We start from the raw sequence: 27,114 nt of genomic DNA on the forward strand, positions 1-27,114 counted from the left end.
AGGCTGTCAGAAGATAACATTCAATTTCATTGGGTAAGCTCTTCATTCAAATAGTGGACAGGATAAAATTAATTAATACCTATAACTGTGATGCAGACACCACTCTGGTTGAAGTTTAAAAGTTTAAAGAACCCTCATGAGAGCCATGCCAGAGGTCTAGCTCAAAGTCTGATTATGTATTTAAAGCACAAGAAGTAGCTGAGAGCAAGGTGTGTAACCTCTGTGACATACATTTAATTTATTAAGCTTAAAGCTTCAATACTAAAGAAGTTTGGTAGCAACAGGAATCAAGCAATCTGTAACCGATAGATTGTTCGGTTTTTGATGCAGAGCCTCACTTGGGATCTCTGAACTACATTTAAAACTCAATGATCATGGTAGCTTGTGACTGGGCATGGAGAGTTACTGGGAATAAAATATTCCTCTCCCTCCCAATGGCTCTACTGCAAATCCCCTATAGCCCGTCAACTCTGTTCTACAAATGCATGCCCCAGGACAGAGGCCAATAATACTTGAATAAAAAGCCTGGGGCAAGAGAGCCAATGGAGTATGAATTTACATCTGTCCAGAAAGCAGCTCAGGGACAACCAACCCCTGATAAACAACGGTCGTTTTGGCAGAAATGCTAGACACTGGAAAGTGACAAACATCGCTTGAAATCACACTAGGCCTTTGGGGATTATTCAGAGAATAACCTATCCCAGCATACGGCTATCCATACAAGGGAGGCTAAGAGACCTGCTGCATGAAACCATCTAATACAGGGGTCTTCAAACTTGACCCTTTTATGATTTTGTGGACTTCAACTCCCAGAATTCCTGAGCCAGCACGGCTGGCTCAGGAATTCTGGAAGTTGAAGTCCACAAAATCATAAAAGGGCCAAGTTTGAAGACCCCTGATCTAATAGATTAGGGAACAAATACATTAAACAGAAAGATGCCCGATTCGCCGTTCTGAGAAAACTCCGCGCAAAGAATTAAAATGTTAAGAAACCTACGCCGAGTCGGCCAGCTTCAACGGGGTTTTGCGCAGCGGGGTAATGCGATCCCCCCCCCCTTACAGGGGCTACATATAAGGTCTCTGGCAGAGGAGGGGAAAGACACCTGGGGCAGAAAGAATGGCCCCATCTTACAACAAGGGGGAAGAGGGCCTAAAAAGGGGTGGCCTGCCTGCTATTTTCTTCCCTCCTGCCGGGAGCCTCCCTTCGAATTCTGAGCGGGTCGCATTGTGACGCCTGAATGGTTGCCGCGAGTGTGGCTCCCGCTGGGATCAGCTCCCGCGCGGGCTCGGCGTAGTCCAGGAGCTGCAAAAAAAAAAAAAAAAAAGGAAAAAAAAACATGGGGCTCCGCAAGACGGGAGGCGCGTGCACACTCGCCTTCTTGCTGAACCTGTGGTTGAACCTGCTAGCCGAAGAAGAGCCCGACATCGCCTTTAATGACTCGCTGTCTCTAGAAGCGGCTTTAGCGGAGCCTATCGTGCAGCTTGTGGACTCGGGTGAGGGACTCGGGGCGGCGCAAAACGGAAAGCCCGGCTCACCGACGCCGAGTCTTTCTGAGATTTCCCATAAAGAAAGGGAGGAGCCCGAAAAAGGCGGGCTGCCGAGAAGCACGCTTGCACTTTGGTTTAGGAAGGGGGCAGCTGGATGTTATGGAACACAGAGCGGCTGAAAAAATACTGTGCATATATTAATATCTGTTCCTGGCCTTCATCGTTTAAATTTACACAGCTGTAGGGAAAAAAATACAGAGCTGAATTTTGAAAATTAAAACGGATCCCATAGAAAGATATAAAAGCAGTTTTATGTTTAAGGGGTCAAGTGATAATTTGAAATTTAAACAATATACCTGCAATGTATGCTTGGGTAACTAAATTGAAGCAGAGTCCAGTTTGTTTCACATTATTGGGGGCGGAGGGGGGGGGGAAACTGGAGCAACTATTCGTATTTCAGGTGAACTGCACTAAAGAATTTAGGAAATACACTTCGCTCTAATTAGGTAACTACATCTTACCAGCTTGTGGTAACTCATCCTTTTGCAGGTGAAAATTTGACAGAGCCTAAAGAAGTAGAATTTGGAGAATGCACTGTTACATGTGGTGAGTATATATATATATATAAATAATGCTAAGGGTAGTTTTTTATTGTTTTAAGTTGTATTTTCTTATTTACTTCATGGTGATTTTCAATAATTGTTAGATATAATTTACAAAAACAATCCAGTTGATTGTCATTAGAAATTTAGGTCAGATCTGTTGTTAATTTCACAGCCTGTAAGCTCTTTTTAAAAAGCCAGTTCCTTTTCTTTATTGGCTATGAGCTGCTTTCACCAAGTAACAATTTCCCTCTATTTGTGAACATCTGTGAGATGTTCAGAAGCTGAAAGACCTTCTGATGCATCATCTCACAGATGTCTTCCCACTTACAATATTGCCAGCTCTATTAGCACAAATCACTTCTCAGCCGTAGCCTATTCAGCACTTATACAATTTATTAGTTGTGTTATGGGTAGTTCTGGCCTCAGAAGGAGCAGAGGGTTTTTAGAAGTAGAGCATTCATTGTCGAGTAACAGATGTCTGGCTTCATGCAGAGAAGAGTAAATCGGATAGGTGTTTCTCCCAGTGTACAGTATTCATTTCTCAGGTAGCTGAGATAGAAAACAAACTGGCTTGTTTGTTGTTGGATTTCTGCAGTAAAACAGGAAATATCCTCCAATCATGCAGCATTTGTTGTTAGTAATACTATTTAAATCATATACCCCCCACACAAATTAAAATCCACCAGTTGGTATCTATTTTATAGTCCAATGATCTCTATTCTTTCTGTATCCATATCATTCAACAGTTCTTTATTCTTTTCCACATATTATCCCAGTTCTTTTCATTATACAGTGCTTAAGTTTTCAGCAATTACAATAGAAGGATCACTAGCAGTAACTATCTGTAGCTTTCGATACCATCGACCATAGTATCCTTCTGCGTCGTCTCGGAGAGGTGGGGGTGGGCGGCACCGTATTGCGGTAGTTCTCCTCCTACCTCTCTGACAGGTCGCAGTAGGTGTTGGCGGGCGGACAGAGATCGACCCCTAGGCGCCTTGATTATGGGGTGCCTCAGGGCTCAGTCCTGTCCCCCCTCCTTTTTAACATCTACATGAAACCGCTGGATGAGATCATTCGGCGACACGGGGTGAGGTATCATCAGTACGCGGATGATACCCAATTGTATATCTCCACCCCGTGTCCTTTCAGTGAAGCAGTCGACGTGATGTGCCGGTGCCTGGAAGATGTGAGGGTCTGGATGGGGGTGAACAGGCTTAGACTCAACCCTGACAAGACCGAGTGGCTCTGGGTCTTGCCTCCCAAAGGCCAACTGGACGGTCCATCTTTAGCCCTGGGGGGGGGCAAATTTACCTCCCTCAGTGCAGGCACGCAACTTGGGTGTCCTCCTGGATTCACAGCTAAATTTGGAACAACATCTATCGGCTGTGGCCAGGGGGACCTTTGCACAGGTGCGCCTAGTGCACCAGTTGCGGCCTTATTTGGACCGGGAGGCTTTACTCACAGTCACTCATGCCCTTGTCACCTCAAGACTGGATTACTGTAACGCGCTCTACATGGGTCTACCCTTGAAGGGCGTTCGGAGGCTGCAGTTGGTTCAGAACACAGCCGCGAGAGCGATTGTGGGCGCGCCAAGGTACGCCCACGTGTCACCTATCCGCCGCGAGCTGCACTGGCTTCCTGTGGGTCTCCGGACGCAATTCAAGGTGTTGGTTATCACCTTTAAAGCCCTTCATGGCATAGGGCCAGGTTACCTACAGGACCGCATTCTGCCGCATAGCTCCCAGAGACCGGTGAGGTCCCATAGATTGGGTCTCCTTCGGGTCCCGTCGGCCAGACAATGTCGGCTGGCGGGCCCTCGGGGAAGGGCCTTTTCTGTGGTGGCTCCAACCTGGTGGAATCAACTTCCCGCCGAGGTGCGAACTACTCCCACCCTGCCGGCCTTTAAGAAAGCCGTTAAAACTCTCCTGTTCCGGCAGGCCTGGGGCTGATGTCCCCGGGGGGCCGGGATATGATCGGTCTCGCGGTATGACTGGATTATTTTATTGTTTTACGACTGTTTTTAATTTTGTACGCCGCCCTGAGTCCTTTGGGATTGGGCGGCATATAAATATTTGTAAATAAATAAATAAATAAATAAATAAATATCATTTAGAGCAGGGGTCTTCAAACTTGGCCCTTTTATGACTTGTGGACTTCTACTCCCAGAATTCCTCAGCCAGGCACATTGGCTGGGGAATTCTGGGAGTTGAAGTCCACAATTCATAAAAGGGCCAAGTTTGAAGGCCCCTGAATTAGAGGTTTTTCCATCCTCCAGCTCAATCAATAATCTTTATCTGGGTTGTATTTTATTTCAGAAAGAATTTATTTTTATGGTCCTAGCAATAACTATAGCTATATGTAGCTATATAAATATTGTAATGACATTTTATTTAAGGACTCTTTCTTTTTTGTTCCTTTGAGTCAGTGTTGACTTCTGGTGACTTCCTGAACAATTTTCTTGGCAAGGTTTTGGCATTGCCTCCTTCCTAGGGTTGAGAGAGACCTAGTTGGCTTTGTACTTAAAGTGGAACTAGAATTCACAGTCTCTTGGTTTCTAGGTGCCTTTAATCACTGATACCTTTAATCACTACAGCAAATTGGTTCTCTAGAGACTCTGTAATCGCATTAATATATAACTTTGATGCCAGGATTACCAATTGGATAACCTGGTAGCTTTTTTTCTGTTTCTTGCCATGTTGCAAAAATTTACATATTCCTGCCTAGAAGTGGTCTTTTTTCTATGGAAGAACTTTTCCTGTTCTTTTCAAGTTGGTATTTCATTCTCATCCATTTGAGAACTGGTTTTTTTTCTCTCCTCTCCATGATCTTCAGAAATCAGTTGTGAAATAAATAGGTATGATGCAAAGGATTATATTTAAAATCTATGTAATCATTTGATTATATTTTCTTCAGCTGGGTTCTGAATGCTTCCATTGTACTTAGAAATCATCCAGTCTCTTGGCTAGTTTCCACAGGGCTTGTATTTATTGTGAACAGATAGATACGTTGTATGGAATAGGAGTATAGATGTGGATTGGGAGTATATAAAATTGCATAGTTAGCAAGCACTCCAACAGCCTGATTTTTTAAATATATTGAATTTAGCAGAATGAATGTCAGAATAACCTTGACAGTTATAGACACTGGATTATAATTTGGATGATAATAACATAAGAGCAAGGATGGGATACCAGAGTGAGTTCACTATCTAAAAAGGCCTTAGGAAGCGAATGGGAAACCATTATTTCTCCCATCCCACCTATACTTTCCAAGGACTAGAAGAATTCTTTATTATCTTCCTGGTATGGCTGCTGCTTTCCCTACCTCCCTACTATCTTTGTCATCATCAGTTTTTGTTTCACTCTGGGTCTATGAAAAATATTCCGTAGGTTTGCAAAACAAGAAAAATGTTTTCAATAAAAGTGTCATTTACATTTCTAGCCATTTACATTTCTAGTTATTGTATTTTTGAGTTGAGTCATATTCAGCCATGTTGTAGAATCCTTATTTTGTGACAGTTCCAGTAAATATTGCTGCTTCCCTTTGTCACTTGAAGTAATGTTTTATGACTTACATGTAGTCCAAGAAATATTATAGTATCCATCAAGTTGTGCTCAATAGATTCAAAAGTACAAAACATCGGAAGTTGTTTTTCATATGCCTAAAATATAATTCAGTATTCAAATACATTTTATTCTGTTTATCTCTAGGTCAACAAAACATTTTTTTAAAGCCCTCTTTACTCCTTGTACTGTTCAATAAACAAATGTCTCTATAATGGATGATAATCTCTTTGATAATTTGCTGCGACTAAACATAATATTCTGTCCTCCCTCACATTATTTGTCATTTTAGCAAGCAGGGAATGCAGCATTTAGCATAAGAGAAAGAAGAAAAAAGCAAAGTAACTTAGCATTTGTGTTTAATATCTTTACATTTTTTAAAAAAATGATATGGCATTGCTAAGTGAAATATTGACAATAGAAATTTGGGATTCTATCTGATTTGAATTGCATATATGTGTATCTCTTTTCTGTTGGCTAGAATCCTCTGCATATTCACTAGGAAATATGTGCTCTTAATTTTTTTTTACTTATTCCTGAGTAAAGAAGATAAGTGAAAATAATCTGAAATGATATACAGGAAGTCCTCGACTCACAACAATTCATTTAGTGACCATTTGAAGTTACAATGGCATTGAAAAAAGTGACTTAGGACTGTTTTTCACACGTTTGACCCTTGCAGCATCCCCATGGTCATGTGATCAAAATTCAGATCCTTGGCAACTGACTCATATTTATGATGGTTGCAGTGTTCTGGGGTCATGTGATCACCCTTTGTGAACTGCTGACAAGCAAAGTCAATGGGGAAGCCAGATTCACTTAACAACCGTGTTACCATCTTAACAACTGCAGTGATTCACTTAACTGTGGCAAGAAAGATTGTAAAATAGAGGCAAAACTCACTTAACAGCTGTCTCACTTAGCAACAGAAATTTTGGGCTCAACTGTGGGCTACCTGTAATAGGCAATAGTAGCTTGTGCCTCATGGCATCAGACCCAGTGATGGTTATAGGGTAATTTATTCGTTTTGACTGTTGGACTTTGCATAGCATGTTCGTGGCTACACTTCAAAAGTAGGCTTGGTTTTGGGGGAGACATAGGGATTTTTAAGAGGAAAAAAATGGTCTATTAAAATTCTACAAGTTTTAAGGCACCAGTTTTGCCTCTTGACCATCTCCTCCCATGCCAAACTTAGTCCTGTTTTGTTCAGGTTTTGGAGTATTACTGTGATGAACAGAGTCCCAACTCTCTTCATGTAATTTATTTCCAGAATTCCATTGACGTACATATTGCTGTTGCTCCAATTACCAAAACTGTATTTTGTCAGATAAATAGAGAATGTTTGGATATTTAGACTTTGCCTACTGGCCAGCTTGATTTGCTGAGTGTGCTTGATTGGCCCTTTACTGCTCAAATTTCTTTCCTTTGCTAACTTGGCTGAATGCAGGCAGAGATTAAAAAAAAAAAAAGTTGCTTACTTGCCTATAGTTTTAAGCATTCAATACAAGGAGTTTGTGTCTTTCTGCCTCACCTCTGAACTTTTCAATATAAAATAGGTTAAGTGGTGGAGATCATTATTATTCTGTATTGTGGCCAGCAATACTGAAGTTAGTACCGGGTTGCTAATCATTAAATTTTCTGGAGTTTGGCAGAGCTGAGCTATGATACCCGGCCTGCTATTCAGCTGACAACACAGCAGTGGCAATGGACCATCAGTATTAGTGACGCCTTGAAGTGTTGGGAAAATGGGGTGGGAGTGAGGAGCTGGTTGTTAAATATTCACCTGCACACCACTGACTGTGGCAATGTTACTGTAATATTCAAAATCAAACATCTCTACAAATACTGAATTAAAATTAGTATCTTACTCTGGAGAGTGTAAATTTAAATACTTGATGGAAACAATTTTCCCCATCGAAAACCACCACAAGTACAGGTCATGCGTTCCATTATTGTCACTCTAAAATATAGAAGATGAAATTTATTACAACATCTTAGACATTAATTTTAAAAACCTTATAAAAAATATAATCCACTGAAAGGAACATTTTGAATCTAATAAAAATTCATGCTATTCCTGAGTGCACTATACACAGTCACACACACAAACGCCATTAGTGAATAATTTACAAATAACATTTATCTTACAAGAGTTGCTTAGAGGTTGAGATGAATGTAGTATCTGAAACATCCTTAACTTGTATCTTCTTTTTGGAACTCCTAGATCCCATAACATGTTCACTATTCTGATTTTTCCATTGATATCAATAAGCATTAAGGATGCTCAGTACCTGATTGGAATGAGCTCATCAGAGCAAAAATGCTTCAGGCACCAGATGGTGGATGCTTTGAAAGGCCAGGTTCATGAAGACTGCAAGCTAACATTGATATTTAAATTTTAATTAACTTGTTTGTTTCAGTAGTGTACAAAATGAAAGTGCATATCGAATTCAACTAAAAAGAGAACATTTTTGTATTGTGAGATGATGACTTAAGAGACGGTTTTAAGCAGTATTTTACTTATAAAAAGAAAATGTTTTTCTGAAGTCCTTTAGGTTTTTGGCACTTTTATTTTAAAAGATGGAATTTCCAAAGAGAGGAAATTAAAATATGAGCTGGGGATATATAGATATATAAATAAAAGACACATGTACACACATACTTCTTTTTAATAATTTTGATCAAAGGTATTGGCATTCGAGAAGTTATATTAACCAATGGATGTCCTGGAGGTGAAACAAAGTGTATTGTTCGTGTTGAAGAATGCAGAGGACCAGCAGATTGTGGCTGTAAGTCATGATGCAATGATAAATTCTAGTTGGCCTGTAAGAATTTCATGGCTCTCTTCCATAATAGCATGTGTTCATTGTGAGGTTGGTTATTTATTTACTTAAACTTATAGGTCACATCAATCAAAATCTAAACTCTAGGCAGGTTACTATAATAGTTAAAACTAAAATGGAATTCCTAAAAAGAAAAAGAACAAATGATAATAGAATGTCCACAGTGGGGAGAATAACACAACTAGTTAACAAAAACAATACAGAATGCACAATAGGAAGCCAGATCACAAGCCATCCTCTTCCAGAAACTGCTGAAAAGGGCCACATCTCCAAAAGGATCAAGCTTGTATCGATTTCAGGGGGAATGTTGTTTCTGGAGTGGAGACATAGCTTCAGAAAAGTCCTTTCTCTGAGGTTCCACAACATGACAGGACCTGGACTGAGCCAAAACTGCCAGGTCTGACTGGACAGAAAGAAACAACTAGTGCAAAGCCCTAGAACAGTGATGGCAAATCTTTTGGACTTTACAGGTCAAAAATTTGGAAAATGTCTAACTTGACTCTTCTGATCTCTCTCTCTCTCTCTCTCTCTCTCTCTCTCTCTCTCTCTCTCTCTCTCTCTCTCTCACACACACACACACACACACACACACACACACACACACACGAAACAGTTCTCTATCTACGTCTAGGCCACTCTGAATAACAGCACTAAGCATTAGTGCTGAGGCTGAGCCAAGTAGAGGCCCAGGCCTTAACTTCAGCCCTAGTCCCACCACTGCCACTCAAAAAAGCTGTTTTGTGCCATTCCCCAAGTCATATAAACCTTGGGGATTAGCATGGTTGCCCCCATAGCCCAGTTCTCCCAGGATCTGCCACACGCCATTTACCTTCAGGTGATGTGTTCTCTTTCTGTTGAAAGGCCTACCTGAGGCTGCTCCAGATCTCACAAGGCCTCCATTCTTGAAATGGCTTCGGAGAATGCTCTTCTGCACCTCTGCAGCCATCTCCCAAAACCACCTGAAAGAACACCTCATGGTTGTGCAATTTTTGGAGACTGTACAAGAACACAGCCCTCATTCTGACTTCAAGAAGGTCTGGAGGCCATGCATTCTCATGCAGCCTCCCAAAATTGAGGAAGAATGGGGTGTGTTTTTGAAATTAGTTATTGGGTGTTGATACCATTGACATGCGTATCATAGCTTCACCATCACTGTCTTTATAAATAACAAATAGCAAACTAAATTGCGTTTAGATGTGGTCCTCTAATACTTTAGGTCAGAGGTACTTTTTTTTTAAAGTAAGAATAAACTGAGCTGCATGCTATTTATTATTATTTTAACTTTAATTATTATTTCCAGAGCTTTAGATTGTTGGAATGAAAAAAAAAGCTAACTTCAATTGAGCTCAATTCTTGGCGATTACATGGATGTGTCCATGCAGTTTCCACATGGAAGTGGTTCACCATTGTAATCTTCTAGAAGCTAGAAGGTTTTTTTTAGTTCAGTTCCTCAGTTTAGTTTACAGCTCTGGTGGACTCATATCCAAGTTCTAACCAAGCCCAACCCTACTTAGTTTCCAAAAATCATCAATATAGTATCTAGTATCATATGGTAATATTATTTTATTATTTTAATAATGGCATGAAATGATGATGAAATCTGTTTTCTTGTAGGGGGCAAACCTATTTCTGAGAGTCTTCTTAGTGTGAAGATACCATGTATATTTGTACCTCCAGAAAATCGATTTCAATATATTTGGAAAATGTTGATTCCCGACCAAGTAAGTAATTTGTTTTAGGCTATACTGTATATTTGTATCTTGTAAATTTATCACGTGATTTTGCCAATTATTTCCTATTTCTTACATTTTGTATCTAATTTAACAATCCATTAGGTAGATCTAAAATTAATGCTATTTTTACATCAAAGAATCCCCATTGTAAATCAGAGAAAAAGCTACAACCTGAATGTCAAAATTGAAAGTTCACATGAAAGATATATTCAAAAGTCATTTAAAAATGGTTCATTCTTTATTGCTTTCTGATCTAAATAAGGCACTATCTCTACTCCTTGTATCATCCTTCATTATATTTCCCTGAGAAAAAAATTCTTTTTACTTACAACAAATCTCTCTCTAAACCCATCTCCAAGTTCAACCATATTATTTTCCTCCATGCCAAGTCCAGGTGAATTCTGTCTTTTAAAATATTTTATTCAGGATTAAACTGTTTGAAACAGAGGCAGAAACAGAATATGAGAATAAGCTTAATTGTAGACTATATAGTAGTCATTAATGTTAGCTAGATTTTTATAGAAATTTGTCCCCTCATCTCAACTTTTCCGTATTTAATTAAATAGTAATTTAATTAATAATTTTGATGTTAATCTTTCCCTTAAACATATTTCTCTGGAATATATAGTGTAAAAGCAAATCAGTAAGAGTTATAAAATTATGATTCATTCTACACTTTATCATAATTAACACTCTCTTTACCTTCCAGAAGATATTAAAACCTGGGTTTCTCTCCAAATGTTAGTCCAGAATATCAGGGGAATATATATGTGCATTTGTTTCTATGGGATTGTAATGTAGTCACCATTTCTTGTATTGGGTTATTTTAATTTGTTATCAGGATTTTTTAATATTGATTTGTATAGATTGTTAGCAGCCCAGATTTATGTATTTAAAATAACTAAACAAATAACACATGGGCGACCGATTTTTTACTCCAGATGCTGCCAAATAGTTCCCAGCAATCTCTGTCACTGTGGCAAATTGTGGGGTGCTTAGTGGTGTTGTTCAGCAATGTTTGCAGGAGCAAAGGATCCTTTTTTGTGAATTAAAAAAGATAATGTGACTGGAGTCTTAAAAATATTCTTGTTTTGGATATTATAAGGGAGAAAGGCGCCAAAGTTTTCACAAGATGTTGATGTAAATTCCTAATTATGAGATACATTTTGTCTTTTTCTCACCTTTGAATCACTAGCAATCACTCATTATTCCTAATGATTCAGCTATTTTGGAAGTACACAGAGATACTCATCCCGTTGCATTTGAGTGTGATACAATAGAAAATGATGAATTGATTGCATCTGTAAAATATACAGTGTACACCACAGCTGGTAAGTTCATGAAATTTGTAACTGTTTAGTCAGATAGTACTTCTCTTAAATGAATCTTTATGGGAAGAACAACACACTTGCTAATTTATTTATTTTCAATTAAATATTTAAGGTGCCCAATCCTTTATGACTTCTACTGTGTTTCCCCAAAAATAAGACCCGGTGTTATATTTTTTTATTTCCAAAAGAGGCATTAGGTCTTATTTTCAGGAAATGTCTTTTTTTCCCCCACTGTCTTGCCTCACAGCAGCAGCGCCGACAGCCTTGTCCATGGCTGCCGCCAGCCCACTTCTGTGACTGTTTGTCACTGCTCGCGTGCGTTGCCCTTGGCCTTCATTTTGCCAGCACAGACCTTTAGGAAAGACTTCTGCAGCCCAGAACGGAGTTTTGGGTTGATGTGCGCATTGTCTCCCATTTTGCCCACCCAGCCTCCGTTTCGTGAAATGAGGGCCGGGAGAGGTCATGTGTGTCAACCCGGAGCTTTGTTCTGGGCTGTTGAGGCCTTTCTTGAAGGCGAAATGGAGGCTGGAGGAGATGCAGAAGAAGTGGGCCGGTGGTGGCCACGTGGGCTCCTGCTGGATGAGGCTGTTGGTGCCTCCCCCACGAGGCGAGGCAAGTGTTGAGGCATGACAGGCCTGGCTGTGGCAGTCCTCAGGTAAGCAGGTGTGGAGTGTGTGGGGTAGCTCCACCCCTGCCCTAGCTTGATTTTTACTCATGCACCTCACCCCACCCCATGCAACCAGATGGTGGGATGGAGTGGGCGGGGTCTTAACTAGGGCTTATTTTGGGGATAGGGCTTATATTAGGCACACACGTAAAATCAAGCTAGGTCTTATTTTTGGGATAGGTCTTATTTTCAGGGAAACACACTAGTAGCATAGAAGATTTAATGTAACAATCTATACCATACAATAATACAAAAGAAGTGTATGGAGAAAACAGTCACTAACAAATAGATCTTGTGACCCACAAAATGCTCTCCACTGCTTTAGACAAAGGCCTGGGGAAAGACCCAAGGGATTGTCTAAAAAATAGATCAGGGTGAGGTCCATACTGATTTGTATAGATATCCTCTTCTTGGTTCCTGTCAGGTGGCTTTGCTTAATAGATGGATGAGAAACCTGCTAAATCTCTTGGGTCATCTAGGGCATTTTTGTATACGAAAGACTGAAATTCTGAAATTCCATTAAAATAGGAATTTTTGAACTGGATGGCACAAAAGAGTTGGGATTTTTGTGTGTGTTTCTTTGCTGCTATCTAATCATCATCTGCAGTTCTTCAGTCCAGATGTGGCATTAATTTAATGGAAAAAATGTTTACACCAGTGCTTGATTCATTATTCCCATTGAAATCAATGTTTGTATGACACTAGTGCATGTTTTGCAGTATATTTATATTAAGTTTCAGAAATGCCCATTTTTAATTTGTACTGTATAACACTTAATCTAGCATTTCAGAAGACAAGAACAACAGAAGTAGCTAGTGTCTGCCCAGTTCTCCCCAAGTCCTTTGTAAAGGTCTTGAAATACAGGTTGTCCTTGACTTACAATAGTTCATTTAGTGACCGTTTAAAGTTGCAACGGCACCGAAAAAAGTGACTTGACCGTTTTTTCACAGTTACGACCTTTGCAGCATTCCCATGATCATATGATCAAAATTCAGATGTTTGGCAACTGTTTCATACTTATGACTGTTGAAGCATCCTGGGGTCATGTGATCACTTTTTGCAACCTTCTGACAAGCAAAGTCAGTGGGGTAGTCAGATTGACTTAATAACGAGGTTACTAACTTTTCATCTGCAGTGATCCATTTAACAACTGTGGCAAGAAATGTTGTAAAATGGGGCAAATCTCACTTAGCAAATTCTCACTTAACAACATAAATTTTGGGCTCAATTTTGGTCGTAAGTTGAGGACTACCTGTATTACAGAGGAAAATTTTAGTGATACCGTATCTGCAGCTATCATCTTGCATTTTGCACCCAGAGTAGATAATAATTCCAAGGCTTTAAATGAAACCTCCAATCAACATGAAAAAATGTCCCCTTCTTTCAAAAAATGCTGTTCTTTTTCTATGGTAGTTACAGCGTATTCTTAATGAGGGTAGGTAGTTTTTTTCAGGAAAACTCTTGAAAAAGCTCTTATGTACACTGAGAACTTAGGCACTGGACACAAATTCCTTGTGTGTCTAATCATACTTGGCCAATAAAGAATTCTATTCTATTCTATTCTATTCTATTCTATTCTATTTTCTAGTCCTAGTCCTAATCCTAGTCCATTCCAAGCTGTCATGTGAAAAAAAAAACAGCATGGAAAGAATGTATATTGTCTCTTTGTGAAGAAGACAAATACATGCAAACCACAATGAGAACATATATAGAAGTAGAATAGTGAGTATAAAACAATGCCTCCAATTATTGTGTAGAAGCAGACATTTTAATACTTTAATCTCAATACCTCTGTTAAAGTCTGAGAGATTGATCTTGGTTTGCATTTACCCATCTTCCTCAGAATTGAAATTTGTAAAGTAAGAAACAATCTTGTTAACAGTAAAATAGAATTGCAATGAATGTTCCAACTCTGTTATTCTGTTTCTGAGATATTATTTAATATATATACTGTAAGTATGCTATTGCTTGCTTGATATATTGTGTAGAAGCAGACATTTTAATACTTTAATCTCAATACCTCTGTTAAAGTCTGAGAGATTGATCTTGGTTTGCATTTACCCATCTTCCTCAGAATTGAAATTTGTAAAGTAAGAAACAACCTTGATAACAGTAAAATAGAATTGCAATGAATGTTCCAACTCTGTTATTCTGTTTCTGAGATATTATTTAATATATATACTGTAAGTATGCTATTGCTTGCTTGATATACTGTAAGCTATGTGAGGTTCACTGTGATAATGACAATTGTATTGTTTTTAATATTGGGTAAATTCAATGTTATATCAAATTGACTTCTGCTGCCAGTGGCAGTTTTGCTTCTCCTTCTCCTACATATAACCTAGTTACTGTATATTCTTGAGAAATGAGACATAAAATATAAAATTCATTGAAGAAATGTGCTGAGAATTCTCATGTGTATGTTAATAAAAAGTAGGAGAAAGAAACAAGGAATATTGCTTAAACTGAACATCTCTGTATTTTTATCTGCTTTTTTTAATAAATAACTACTTAAAATGAATTTTTACCTTTTTCTTTAAAAATAATATAGTTTAATTCTTTTTATTCCTTGTGAGATTGATCGGTCTCCCAAAGTAGGAGTACTGATTTGTTGTCAGGAAAGTGGCATTGTAGAATTAATTTAATTTTTATTATCTTTTTCCCCTTTTTACTTACCCCTTTTTATTATCTTTTTCCCCTTTTTACTTACTTTACATGGGCTATGAATGCCCTGTCTCACATATGGGAGTTGTGGGGAGGACATCAAGTAAAAGCATGTCCCTGGAAAATAGGTATGGCAGGAGTGATTATCCAGCTATTAAACTAAAGCAGGAGGCAGAGTGTGGGTGTGTAGAGCCACTGGTTTCTGCCAGAGGAAATTCTTTCTTTTACCCTTACCACTGTCACTACATAGCTACTTGCTCTAATATAGTGTTTCCCAAACTTGACAATTTTAAGGCATGAGGACTTCAACTCTCAGAATTCCACAGCCAGCAACGCTGGCTGTGGAATTCTGGGAGTTGAAGTCCACATGCCTTAAAATTGTCAAGTTTGGGAAACACTGCTCTAATAAGCTGACTCAGTAACTCTGGATGACATTGTAAAGAATGAATTGTAAAGAAAAGTAGAGACTATTACTATTTATCCAAAGGAAGGCACTGAATTTAGGCAGAAGCAATCTTCCTTTTATTGGTAAGGAAGCTCAGCAGTATAAAGATTTTTGTATGTTTATAAACTTTTTTTTTCTTTGATATCTCTTTTTTTAGACATCTTATCTTAAATTCACATTCTAAAAAATAAAGATTAAAAGAAAAGTTTATAAACACATAACAAAAATCTTTATACTACTGACCTTATCAATAAAAAGTCTCAATAAGAATTAGTATAAATTGACTAGCCACAAGAAATACTTTCTAAATTGTAGGGGCGGGGAAAAAAATAATACTAATGATTACTGATTACATTTATATGTAGTTTAAAGCAGCGGTCCCCAACCTTTGCGGCTTGGTGGCCTGGCTGGGGGGGGGGAGAGGGGAACCACGCCATAAGAGTGGTGGGTTGGTGCGTGCATGCATAGCTCCACTCATGCAAGAGAGAAGACTTTGGGCACGGTCTCAGCTCCTTCAGGCTTCTCTACACCAAAAGCTTTTGCAAAGGGATGGAAGGCCTGAAGCAGCACAAGATTGCTCTTCCAAAGCTTTTGTCCATTTGCAAAAGCCTTTGGCACGGAGAAGAGAAGCCTTTGGGGGGGGCAGTCTCATTGCTCCTTCAGACTGACCAAGGCTGCCCAACGCTCCAGTTCAGGCAGCCTCAGTCAGCGAAGCTGAGCAGGGCATGCTCATCCCACTTAGCTTCTGCTCTCACCACTCTTTTGGAGTATTGGGAGCAGGCAGTTTAGTGGCCCAGCTCGGGGAAGAGGGGAAACCGAGTTGCCTGAGCAGCAGGCCATTGCACAAGCATGCATAACTTCACTTACGCAAGAGAAAAGCCTTTGGGGCACCACTCGTGCAAGTGGGGCTGTAAGCACTGTGCCCACCGCTTGTGCAAATGGGGCTGTGGTCCCATTGATCGGCCCTCATGCTGCCCAGTTGCAAATAGGCCGTGGCCCACAGATTGGGGACCCCTGGTTTAAAGCACCTCATTGTAAGATTCTCACCTACACAGTACATACTCAATCTATTCTTTCTTATATAAACCACTCACGTATGTTCAAGCACACAAACACATAGTTATGAAGGAAAAAAAACTGCAGAAATCTGATTTCAGCTTTCAGAAGCTTGCTTGCTTTATTTATTTATTTATTTATTTCCTGTCTTTATTACTTTATAAGTAACTCAAGGCAGGAAATATACCTCATACTCCATCCTCCTATTTTATCCACAATAACCCCATGTAGTGGGTGGGACTGAGAGATTGATTGGCTCAACGTCACTCAACCGGTTTTCATGCGTAAGGTCTCCTAGTTTCTAGGCCAGCATTTCACCATTACACCAACACTTCCACATGTCGATGTCTAGTTCAAAACACATGTGCTTTGTCCATATAGAGATCTAAATCATGTATGTTTGGCTAATGCAAATGAGTCTCAGCAGAGGCATTTTAGGGTGAGGAGTAGGAAAAATTATACCCAGCGGTGAAACCAATGGGAGGTAAGGGAAAGGAAGGCACTGTAAGATTACAGAGAAGAGGTACAAATAGACCAGTTGGGTGTGATATGTTTGAATTCAAGTACAGTGATTAAGGGAAAGCATTGGTAGGATTTGGGATTTTGGTTGGGCTGAACAGTGGCCTATGCAAAATGGTCCATTCAAATATCTGATAAGCCAGAATGTGATCTTCCATGTATAAAACATGTTTTCCATTTCATTTCATGGTTGAAACAAGAAATTTAATCAGTAGATACCTTTGTGCTCAGCTGCAAGTAAGAAGGTCAGTTATGTAAATTCCACTGAATTAGATGGCTCTTACTTCCAGGAAATTAGGACTTTTTGCCCTGTTCACTTTGTGTATTAATCTCATCCTCCTATCATTCCCTCACAAAATGAGTTTCCACCATCAGCCTCTCTGATGATGAGACACCCATCAGTTGAGGATCTTAATTTACGGAGAGCGTTTGCATGAATACTAATGGTCCCCCCCATTGCAAACACTCATCCTGTATTTATAGACAGCAATGAGAAGAGCAAAGCTGGGGCTTTTTTTTTTTCTTTCTTGCCTTCCTTTCCATCATTCTACCCTTCAAACCCTTATGTTTGCATCTTCTATTCTTGGAGATTGATATATACAATTATGTTTTTCCCTCCATCATTCATAGATAATTGTTTGAGACAAAATGGTCTTTTTTTCCAGTAAATAAGGGCATTTTTCCCCCCTGGGCTTATGGCTATTCATGGATACTTGAGGAGGTGAGGCATCTGGTGAGCTTTTGCATGCATACAGTTTCACAATTTTTTATGTATTCTTTTGAGGCTATTATAGTTTTGCAGCACCTCTATCTCATGATATTGAAGTTGATTCATCTCCTACCAGCCAGCCTTATTGTCAAACAGTCGTAAACAAAATACACATAACAAAAAAACCAGTAGCATGATATTTTTAGTTTAAGGTTTTCTCAAAAGATTCTGAGAATGGAATTTTTTTTAAAAAAAGGAGTTGGAGGGGAAAGAAAAAAAAACTTATTAGCCAGCTCTCCCCAATCCTCCTATAGGTTCTGTTTTGCTGCTAATGGTAGTTTTCCTACCATTAATGCCCCAATTTACCATCAACTAGAAACTCAGTATAGACACAATTGCTATTCTGTAAATAGAGTCTTCTCTTAGTTTGAAGAAAGTAGTAGTGCAGTTTGTCTTTTATTTGCACGCATTCAAAACTAGAGATAAAAAGCGATGTCATTCTTCAAATGGTTGGAATAATATAAACAATGTATCCATTTTCTTGTGCATAACGTACAATTCAGACATTTTCATTATGGATGTGGGGGCAATAGGGACTTCAGTGCAGGCAAGTGTAAAAGGTACATCAACTATTACGAGCAATCTTCTTTCAGTTTTGAGGTGGATTTAAGAGTAAGACTGGTATAGCATGAAAGCTACCCAGAGGGAGCATTTTGGACGAAGTTCGTTTTCAGTATACTAATCTTTGATTGTTTGCATTTACAATTAAAATGGCTTAAATTTCTAATCATGTACTGGCTCAGAAACTGACAGATTTAAAACTTGTGAGTTTGTTTTTGTTAAACATGAGTTAGAGCAACTGGATTCTGTTGCAAACACAAACACTTCTAATTATGGGCCAGGAAATTGCTTTTCACATCAGAATATACTGTGGGCATATCCCGCCTTTATAAAAAGTCACTCCTAAATATTCCACTTCCCTCCAAAACTTTAGGATAAATCATTATTTTTGCTAATATACATATGGTTTTTTTTTTTAAAAAAATGCCTGTGCTGATACACCACAAATTGCTGGAGATCTGTCAGTAGATCTTGAGCTACATGTTGCCTGTATTAAAGGTTATACCTAGTAGAAATAAACTAAACATCCTTTATATTTTTAACTGTTTTCCATCATCTCATTAATAAATGAATTTGGTATATGGGCTTGTTCCCGCACTGATGCTCTATTTCATACACTAGCCTATTTTGGTTTGTATCTTGCTTTTGACAAAACCAGTGACATAAGGCAGTTTATTCATGTTTTCTGATAATAGTTCTGCGGAGGAAGCAGTGTGTTGTAAGTGAAAGGGATGATTCTTCTTATCTTGCCATGTGAGGAGAGAGCCAGACGAGAGCCAGAGTGTGCTCCTTGTTCTGCCACCCATGTGAGTGAGTGTGTTGGCAACAACAGGGGAGGAGGTGGAGGCGGCAGCTGGCCAGTTTTCATAAATGGCAGCATCTCCCACATGAACATGGCACAGTTGGCTGTGCTGAGGCAATTCCGCACTCAGTTTTCATTAATTCAGTTCGTTTCCTTTGCAGGCAAAAGCTGTTGCATTGCAACACTTTGCCCTGTAAAACACATGTGGCATATTAACTAGATTTGTCATTATCTGGAATCATCTAAAGAGGTTCAATAATAGTGATAACAACTAAAGAACACAATATTCAGCCGTTTTGCTGTTTCTGCTGAGAAACAAAATATTTCCCTTTGTCTTCCACAGAGGACAGCTGTCCCGGGTCATAATTTCCAAGGAAATCTGTTGTCTCCCCCCCTTTTTTAATTAATATCCAGGATTCCTTTTCCTAGAGATACGAAGTCCTCAAATCCTCAAAAGCTTTTTTTCTCCTACAGAAAAGGAAAAGTGTTGTTCCATATCATCCTGTATAGGGTATGTAAGACCCACATGCTTTGAAACTTGGATTATCAAAACATTGTTGTAGCTAACCACAAAGTTGAGAGTTTGCACCATAGCAACAACGCTCTAAAATGTAAATCTTGGGGTTTTATTTGTCACATTGCATATACTGTTCAAATAAACATTGGATTTAAACAGTTCTTAACTGAAATTCTTAACTATACGTTCTGCAGGGGCATATTTACAAGATTAGGGAACAAATGAGAGTATTCAGATCTTTTCTGCCTTTGTGGTAGCTTCAGACAAATAACAGAGGAGAGTTACATTCTGCTTTTCTTATTCTGAAGATAATATTCTACATATCTTTTTAAGCTATTATATTACTGAAACAGAACAAAGATCAAATGAGAGTGATCCCTCTCTTTATTTGCAGCAAAATCAAAAATAATGATAATTTGCTCATTTGCCTGGCCTAGCAGGAACATTTCACTAACATTGGCTGATGTCAGAAATCTAAGTAGGATTATATTTGGTTAGTATTTTGATGGAGATCACCAGGATGATTTATAGCAGGGGTCCCCAACCCCCGGTCCATGGACCAGTACTGGGCTGCGGCATGCCAGCAACGAGGCTGCACAAACAAGCAGAGCCCCATCCGCAAGATGCAAGCAGCATACAAAACCACGCCCCCTCCGGTCCACAGAAAAACATCTCTCCGCAGAACCGGTCCCTGGTGCCCAAAAGGTTGGGGGACCTCTGATTTATAGGCTATAGGCTAAACTGAGAAAAACCATCCAGGAAGGCACCTCCATATTGTTAAAAAAAATCTATATAGATCACTCCATGGAATCATAAAGTTGAGCACAACTTGAAGAGAACTTTACCTTATATTTTCCTTTTATATATGACCGATACTATTTCCACATCTTCAAATTAGTAGTATGTCTCTCCCTATTACCCCAGTCTTTGATAATTTACCACCATCCCTTCAAGCCTCAGCTTGATTCATTACAGTATGAAACCCCAAAGTTGGTCTCCTAGGCTCTTCTGTATCAGAATAAACTCAAATACTATTTCCACTTGCTTGTTCACTTGTAGAATGCTTGATGAGAATGTTACGTATTTGATGAGTATATATATAAACTATACTTATGTATTTAGTTCCAGAAATATTTTTGTCTGTATGCACATTTACAAATAAAAGCCACTAATCCAATAGATTTCCATATCACTCATAAGAAATTAGAATAGAGTCATACCAGTTATGGTTACACTTACAAAAGTTTATCATATGTGATTCATTTGCCCCAAAGGGATGTTTGGAATGGCCACGATGACATTCACTCTGTGATAGCAAAAATTCATTAAAACGTACCCATTCTGTAACCACCTTATATGAAGCAAATGAAACTTTTGAGTAGATGATGAAACTCTTCCTAATAACTAAATGTATTTTAAATTTTATTTAGTATTTATACTAGATAATGGGGGAAGTACCATTAGTTTTATGAATAAAGTCAAATGGCTTAAATGTCTTACAAACATGTTTGCTGCTAAAAAGAACATTCAGTTGGTTTCTTGATTCTACTCTACCTGCCAAATTGTTTGAAAACCTTTGAATCAGAAGGATCCTGTATTATTTAAAACAAAATGACTATAATGAATACTTTTCCTACAGTGTAGAATCCAACTTGCGATTATTAATATCTGTTTATGTGTATGTTGCAATCTCTGAATACTTTTTAAAGCAAAAAAACGGGAATCAAATTTTCTAGTTGTATTTTGCTTCTGTTAGAAATGTTTACTGTCAAGTCAATGGCACTGATGATTATCTCAAGGGAGAGATTCTGGCTTCTTACTGGTTCCTAAATAGCTACCAGACTATTTGAAACCAGATGATTACACTGTCCTACTGTGCCACCAGAGAATTGTGTGGCTCTAACAAGCATTGTGGCTATGAGTCTAGAGAGTGAATGACCATAGTCTAATAGATACAATTGTTATGATTAAAGAGAAAACATCTATTAGGCAATTACCAGTTGCATTAACATTCTTAAGGGAGTAATATGTAGGTTGAACTCATTGATTCCTGCTGAATGAAAAGGACTATACCTGTTGTTTGAGCCAGTGCAGGCTTCCCTCATCATGTTTCGGGAGAGGACTGTGAATCCAGTCTGGAAAGAAAGAGCTGGTAAATCCCTTTTAGCTGTTTGCTATAGTTGTAATCCAAGTAAGCTTTTGCAGTTATAGTTTACATTTTAAAAGCCATTCACACAACAACTAATAATAAAATATGATTTATCCAGTTGAATCCGAGCTTTCATTCTCATGTTTTACATGAAAAACCTCCTAACCTAATGTCCTCCCTGTAAATTTAGAATGCAACTGCCAGAATTTCCAGCCAGGTGGACATTTTTGTAATTCAAATACATTTTGATGCATTCAGTGAGAGTGCTCCTAATTATATAAACATGCTAGGCTTGCAGCATCTTATGTTGCCAACATTTTTTTTATTAGTGTGTTTGGGGCATCTTTAATAGATGTACTACTGGCCAAAACATGAAGTGTTTTAAATATGCAAATGAGATAATAGGAATATAGTGACTTGCAGAGTTTCTGTTTAATTTAAAATAATGTGGTCCTTCATGTATTTGCAATACATGTAAAATAACGATATTCCATCATCCGTGACTATCCCAAGATATATTCAGTCGAAATTAAGATTAAAAAAATTAGACTTTAACTGGCAAAGAATCTAGGTAGTTTGAGAGCTGCAATTGTTATTCTTTGTTTGATATTAGACTTACATAGAAAAGAATACTGTACAATAGTTTTGCTTCAGGGTTATATGGTGACAAATCTTCAGGAATATGGCTACTGTTGGCTGAAGAGCAAGCAACAAACGGGGAAACCTGACAGAAACATAACTGAGAGACAAGGACAGAAACACCTAAGTTGGGGTGTGTGTGAATTCAAATGATATTAACCCTGAAGAAGCACTGCAGTGCAAACAGAAAGGTATTGGATGTTAAGGAGAAGATAGAAATACAAAAAAGATTGTTTGAAAAAGAGCAATGGAAAAAGTGAGAGGGGGACTCGGGCGGAGGCTAAAAATAAAACAGCAATAGTGGAGAGATTTAGAGATAAAGCCAAATATTATGGCATAAAGATTGCATTAAAAAATCATTGAAAGGGAAGGAAACGTGTTGCTGAACTCCAGTTGCTGAACTCCAGTTTTTCAGCAGGGTTAGGCATCACTATGAAAAGTCAAATGAGAGTGGAAGATATAGTTAATCTGTGCCTTATTGGAAGATTAGAAGCTGTAAGAAAGAGAAGCTTAGAGTGTAGATTGGTTAGTATTTGAGTCTCCAGTTCTCATTACTCACCAACAACAGGAAGACACAGCAAGTGAGCTGATCTTTATTAAAATTTATTTATTTATTTATGAGACTTATATACTACTTTAAGTGCAAGCACTCTCTAAGCGGTGTACACCAGTAAGCAATGTATATATATATTTACATTGCCCCCAACAATCTGGGTCCTCATTTTACCTACCCTGGAAGGATGGAAGGCTGAGTCAACCTTGAGCCGGTGAGATTTGAACCGCTGACCTGCTGAACACAGTCAGCTAAAGTGGCCTGCAGTACTGCACTCTAACTGCTGCGCCACCTCGGCTTAATTAATTAATTAAGGGTAGTGAACTAGTATTGGTCCGAAGACTAAACTTATTCCAGGCAAGCCGGGCAATCTATAGTTGCAAAGAGTTGAGCCGTAACCTGGAGCAAGCAGGGATATCAACTTGAGTCATGTAATGGAGTATGTGGATGACCTTGGGGGATGAGGGGAAAGATGTTGCCCAAGAAACAATCAGACAAGAGAGACAGGAGTCCCCAGTGGCTTAATGGTCAGAGAAAGAAGCATCCGCTCTAATTTATCAAGCAATTAAAAGTGGTAGCGGAAAGTTTGTATCTTTGGATTTGCAAGATTACACTTAATGTAGCCTTGCAATAGAGTAGGATAACCTCATCTAATGGTGTTTCCTGTCGGGTTTACCTGGAAGGTATAACTACTTCTCATGTGCTTTCCCAGCAAACCTATACATACACACTAAATTCATAAAACCTAATGATACACCATTCTCTTCCTTACACATTTGTTCTATTCATATTCATATGTCTAATTAACAGTCTACCTCATGTATACATGTAAAAAGATGGGGAAGATAATTGTTCAAAATGGGTTGTAGTGACTTCTGAAAATGAATCATTGTAGAATGTTTTAACCTTAATCATTACAACAGGCAGAGGAAGCTGTGATCTGTAACTCGTTGCTAATCAGGAAAAAAAGGACTTTTAACAGAGAGACATGACCTGGTTTTAAACCTAGTGGGTCACTTAGTGAGCCCCCACAATGTTTATTTGATTCGGAATAGCTTCTGTATACCTGAACTAAATTCATATTTTAAATGTGAACAAACAAATCTGAATGAACACACTCAGACAAGTTCTCTTCAGACATAAGAGTAGAAAGCAAAAATAAAGATTTTATATCCAGTCTGGACCCGATTACATTGGTCCAGCATGCTAGACCAGTACCGGTATAGTATACTACTATAATTTCTCATTTTGAGTTTCAGGCATGATCTTTGAGATGTTTAAATAGAATCATTAAAATGTAGTTAAATCTGGTTAGAAGACAGAGGAGTATTTCTTTTAGAATTTTTTGAATGTCATCTAGTAAATCAGTCATGTGACAAATGTGTATTTCTAAGCTGTCATTGTGTACCACTATCTTAAAATAACATTTCAAGAATGCTATAAATAGAGATGTTCAGATACAGATACCCAGCAAAGTATACTTTTAAAATAATAGATAATGACACGTGAAAATTTCCTTTTTGTTGTTTAGTTCTGTACTAAATCATGAACTTGGGAGTACACCACAGCTTTTCTTACTTTAGTTTTTTCTCTGTTAGAATCATTCTCTGAGTTATATAAAGAATAACTCCAATAGTCATGACTATGACTTCAACTTTACTTCAAATATTGTGTATTGTTTTGAACTATTTATTTACTTAGCACACCTGAACCTCACACTTGTCAAAATTTTTTATAACACTTCAAAAGGCTATTGCACTTTAAATCAGTTTTTAATGGAAATCTTACTGCAAGCAATTGTATCTATTTATTTTTCTAGTTTCCCACATGTTCTTTTAAATTATTTCTGCTGTTATACTCTTAATCTTATCAGAGTGATGCAGCTTTTTTCCAACTATTTGAAGGTCAGTTTTGCCTGAGAGTGTGGTAAAGCTCTGTCTTGTTATTGATCTTACTATTAAAAGATATTCCTTTATATGTCTTGTTGTATCATAGAAACTGCACAATTTTAATTGAATGTCTTTGTTATACAACATTTAGAACTGTTCTGTCAATTTAAAGCAATCTATGATAGTGCAGTGGTACAAAATCCTTTCTTTGAGTATTTTTTACTTTTTATAAAATACTGTCTAGCCCTTAAAATGCGTGGAAAATTAAGACCCTCTTTTCTCATTTTCATCTAGTTTAATTTTCATGCCATTTATTTTCACATTTTCATAACAGGCGTCATAGCAATGAGAATTTTCTTTTTCTTTAGAGCTGGAAACAAGGCGTTTGAGGAAGCCAAGTACAGATATCGTATTGGTGTTTGTCCTGATAACCGGAGTTATAGTTTGTGTTGGAGTTATCTTTGCAATAACTTTCATCATTCTTAATTGGTAGGTGGAGCATACCTAAATTTTAATTGCATTAAGATTTGCACTTACTCAAGTTAGCATTCCCACTACCACTCCTCTCCTCCGAAAGCAGTGCTGTGCTCAGGAGAGAGGTAGGATGATGTGTGAACTCCAGAAGGTATCTGCAGTATGTTCAAGTACAAAACAAAAACACTAGCACAGACTTGCTTCTCTGGCAGTTAAGAGAGAGAACAAGATTTCTAACACTGCCAGATGCTTTTAATTGAGATGAAAAGCCTTGCACATGCGCACCTATGTACATAGTCACATACACACAGTTCAACGTGCAAAAAAACACAATTGTTCCTTCCTTAATGATACGCCGTACTTACAGTCCTTCTCCAGAATTTCAGAGCAGGTATTTCAAATAACTTCATGGTAAGGCCAACCTTCCTCTGAATGCGGATAGAGATTTGTAACCTATAATAGAGATTTCTCAAGAGAGATCCAGGTGAGGCATGACACTATAATGACCATTAAGGAGTCTGTTGAAAAAGAAGAGGAAGTAACTTGACTTGAGTTGGGAAGAGGGTGTACTCACCACTGAAAATTCCCTGGCAGAAAGCATACAGAAATGGAAGAAAATTAAAAGGCAAATTAGCAAAGATGGAAAGGAGGGAGAGAGAGAGAGAATGTAAGAAAATTAAAGAAGAGAGAATTAGATCAGAAATTCAAACGTTAGAATTACACGGTATAACATGAAACATAGCTGAGAAGTCCTTTCATGTAACAAAGTAAGTAATATACTTACTGTATAGAAACGGCTACAAAAATGGTTGGATTGAGAAGTTGGATTTCTCTTAGTTAAATAGGAAAATCCTTGGCTCAGTAGCTGAGCACGCTTTTGAATGGCATATGCCTCAGATTAACTCCCTATCATCTCCAGTTAGAATTGAGAGAGGTTATGTAAAATGCTTTCTTTTGCCAAAGGCTATGCTTAACATTTGGGCGGGGGGGGGGGACTGAAGATTATAAAATAAATTAGGTAACATATACATGACCATGATTGGGTCACCTCCACCCCTCTGCCAAATTTTAGAACATACATTTTCATTGTTCTCAATCTCAAAATAGCAGAAACTGCTGTCAGTTTTTAACAATCGTGGCTAGATGATTTCTGAAGAGTGGAAAAATAAGATTTGGCTATTCAGTATGATAGTAGTAAGCTAAAAGAATTATAAGAAATCTACCTACAATATAGGGAGGGATCCCTTTCGCTAATTTTGTTAATAACAGCTTATCTAAAGTATCTAATCTCTGGTGAGATTTGCTCTATTATTATTTGGGTGTCATTTTTATTACAGGGCTGCTGTGAAAAGCTTCTGGCAGACAAAAGTTTGGAAAAATAAGGATGACTTAGGTTCAGTGAGAACATCAGTTGGGCCAGCAACCACAGTAGAAGCATCTCAGATGTCACAAGCAGAAACCTCTGCACAGGAACAAGGTTCCTATCAGGAATGGAATGCAGCAGGGGGAGAAGAAGCAGAAGGGGAAGGAGACAAAGGAAATTATTAAAAGGAAGAGGGGAAAATATTTTATATCGAAGAGATTATATTAAAAGATGCACAAAATATTAAAGAGTACCACTTCTAAAAAAAAGTGACTTTTGCTGCTTTGATGAACATTGCTTTGAAACGTTGAAATAATGTGGTGTGAAACTGTAGGAACCAGATTTAAAGGTGGATTTCTGCCGTGACGATTACTATGATTCACCGGAGGCTTTTGCCTTTCAGGGTTCTTGAAAACCAAAAAATGAAATATTTTAATAAGGAGTTACCAAACTTGCAACAAATAAATGGCACTCTGATTCTAAA

At 38.3% G+C, this 27,114-nt stretch overlaps 1 protein-coding gene across 1 annotated transcript; it reads left to right on the forward strand.

The window, feature by feature from the left end:
* The first annotated feature begins 918 nt into the window (after positions 1-918).
* SPACA1 (sperm acrosome associated 1) lies at positions 919-27,114 on the forward strand. The gene is made up of 7 exons (XM_039343054.1): positions 919-1,494; positions 2,038-2,094; positions 8,344-8,445; positions 10,114-10,220; positions 11,428-11,563; positions 25,162-25,282; positions 26,605-27,114. Exons 1-7 carry the CDS (start codon positions 1,338-1,340, stop codon positions 26,813-26,815), a joined length of 891 nt encoding a protein of 296 aa, XP_039198988.1. The 5' UTR covers positions 919-1,337; the 3' UTR covers positions 26,816-27,114.

This window comes from Crotalus tigris, unplaced genomic scaffold (assembly GCF_016545835.1).
Source record: "Crotalus tigris isolate CLP2741 ecotype Arizona unplaced genomic scaffold, ASM1654583v1 scf7180000017833.3397121, whole genome shotgun sequence".
Lineage (NCBI taxonomy): Eukaryota > Metazoa > Chordata > Lepidosauria > Squamata > Viperidae > Crotalus > Crotalus tigris.

Excerpts from the sequence above, each read along its gene's own strand:
- SPACA1 (XM_039343054.1), top strand. The coding sequence starts at position 1,338 with ATGGGGCTCCGCAAGACGGGAGGCGCGTGCACACTCGCCTTCTTGCTG. Across the intron at positions 2,095-8,343 it reads AGAATGCACTGTTACATGTG|GTATTGGCATTCGAGAAGTT; the intron begins GTGAGTATATAT and ends TTTTGATCAAAG. Across the intron at positions 11,564-25,161 it reads TACAGTGTACACCACAGCTG|AGCTGGAAACAAGGCGTTTG; the intron begins GTAAGTTCATGA and ends CTTTTTCTTTAG.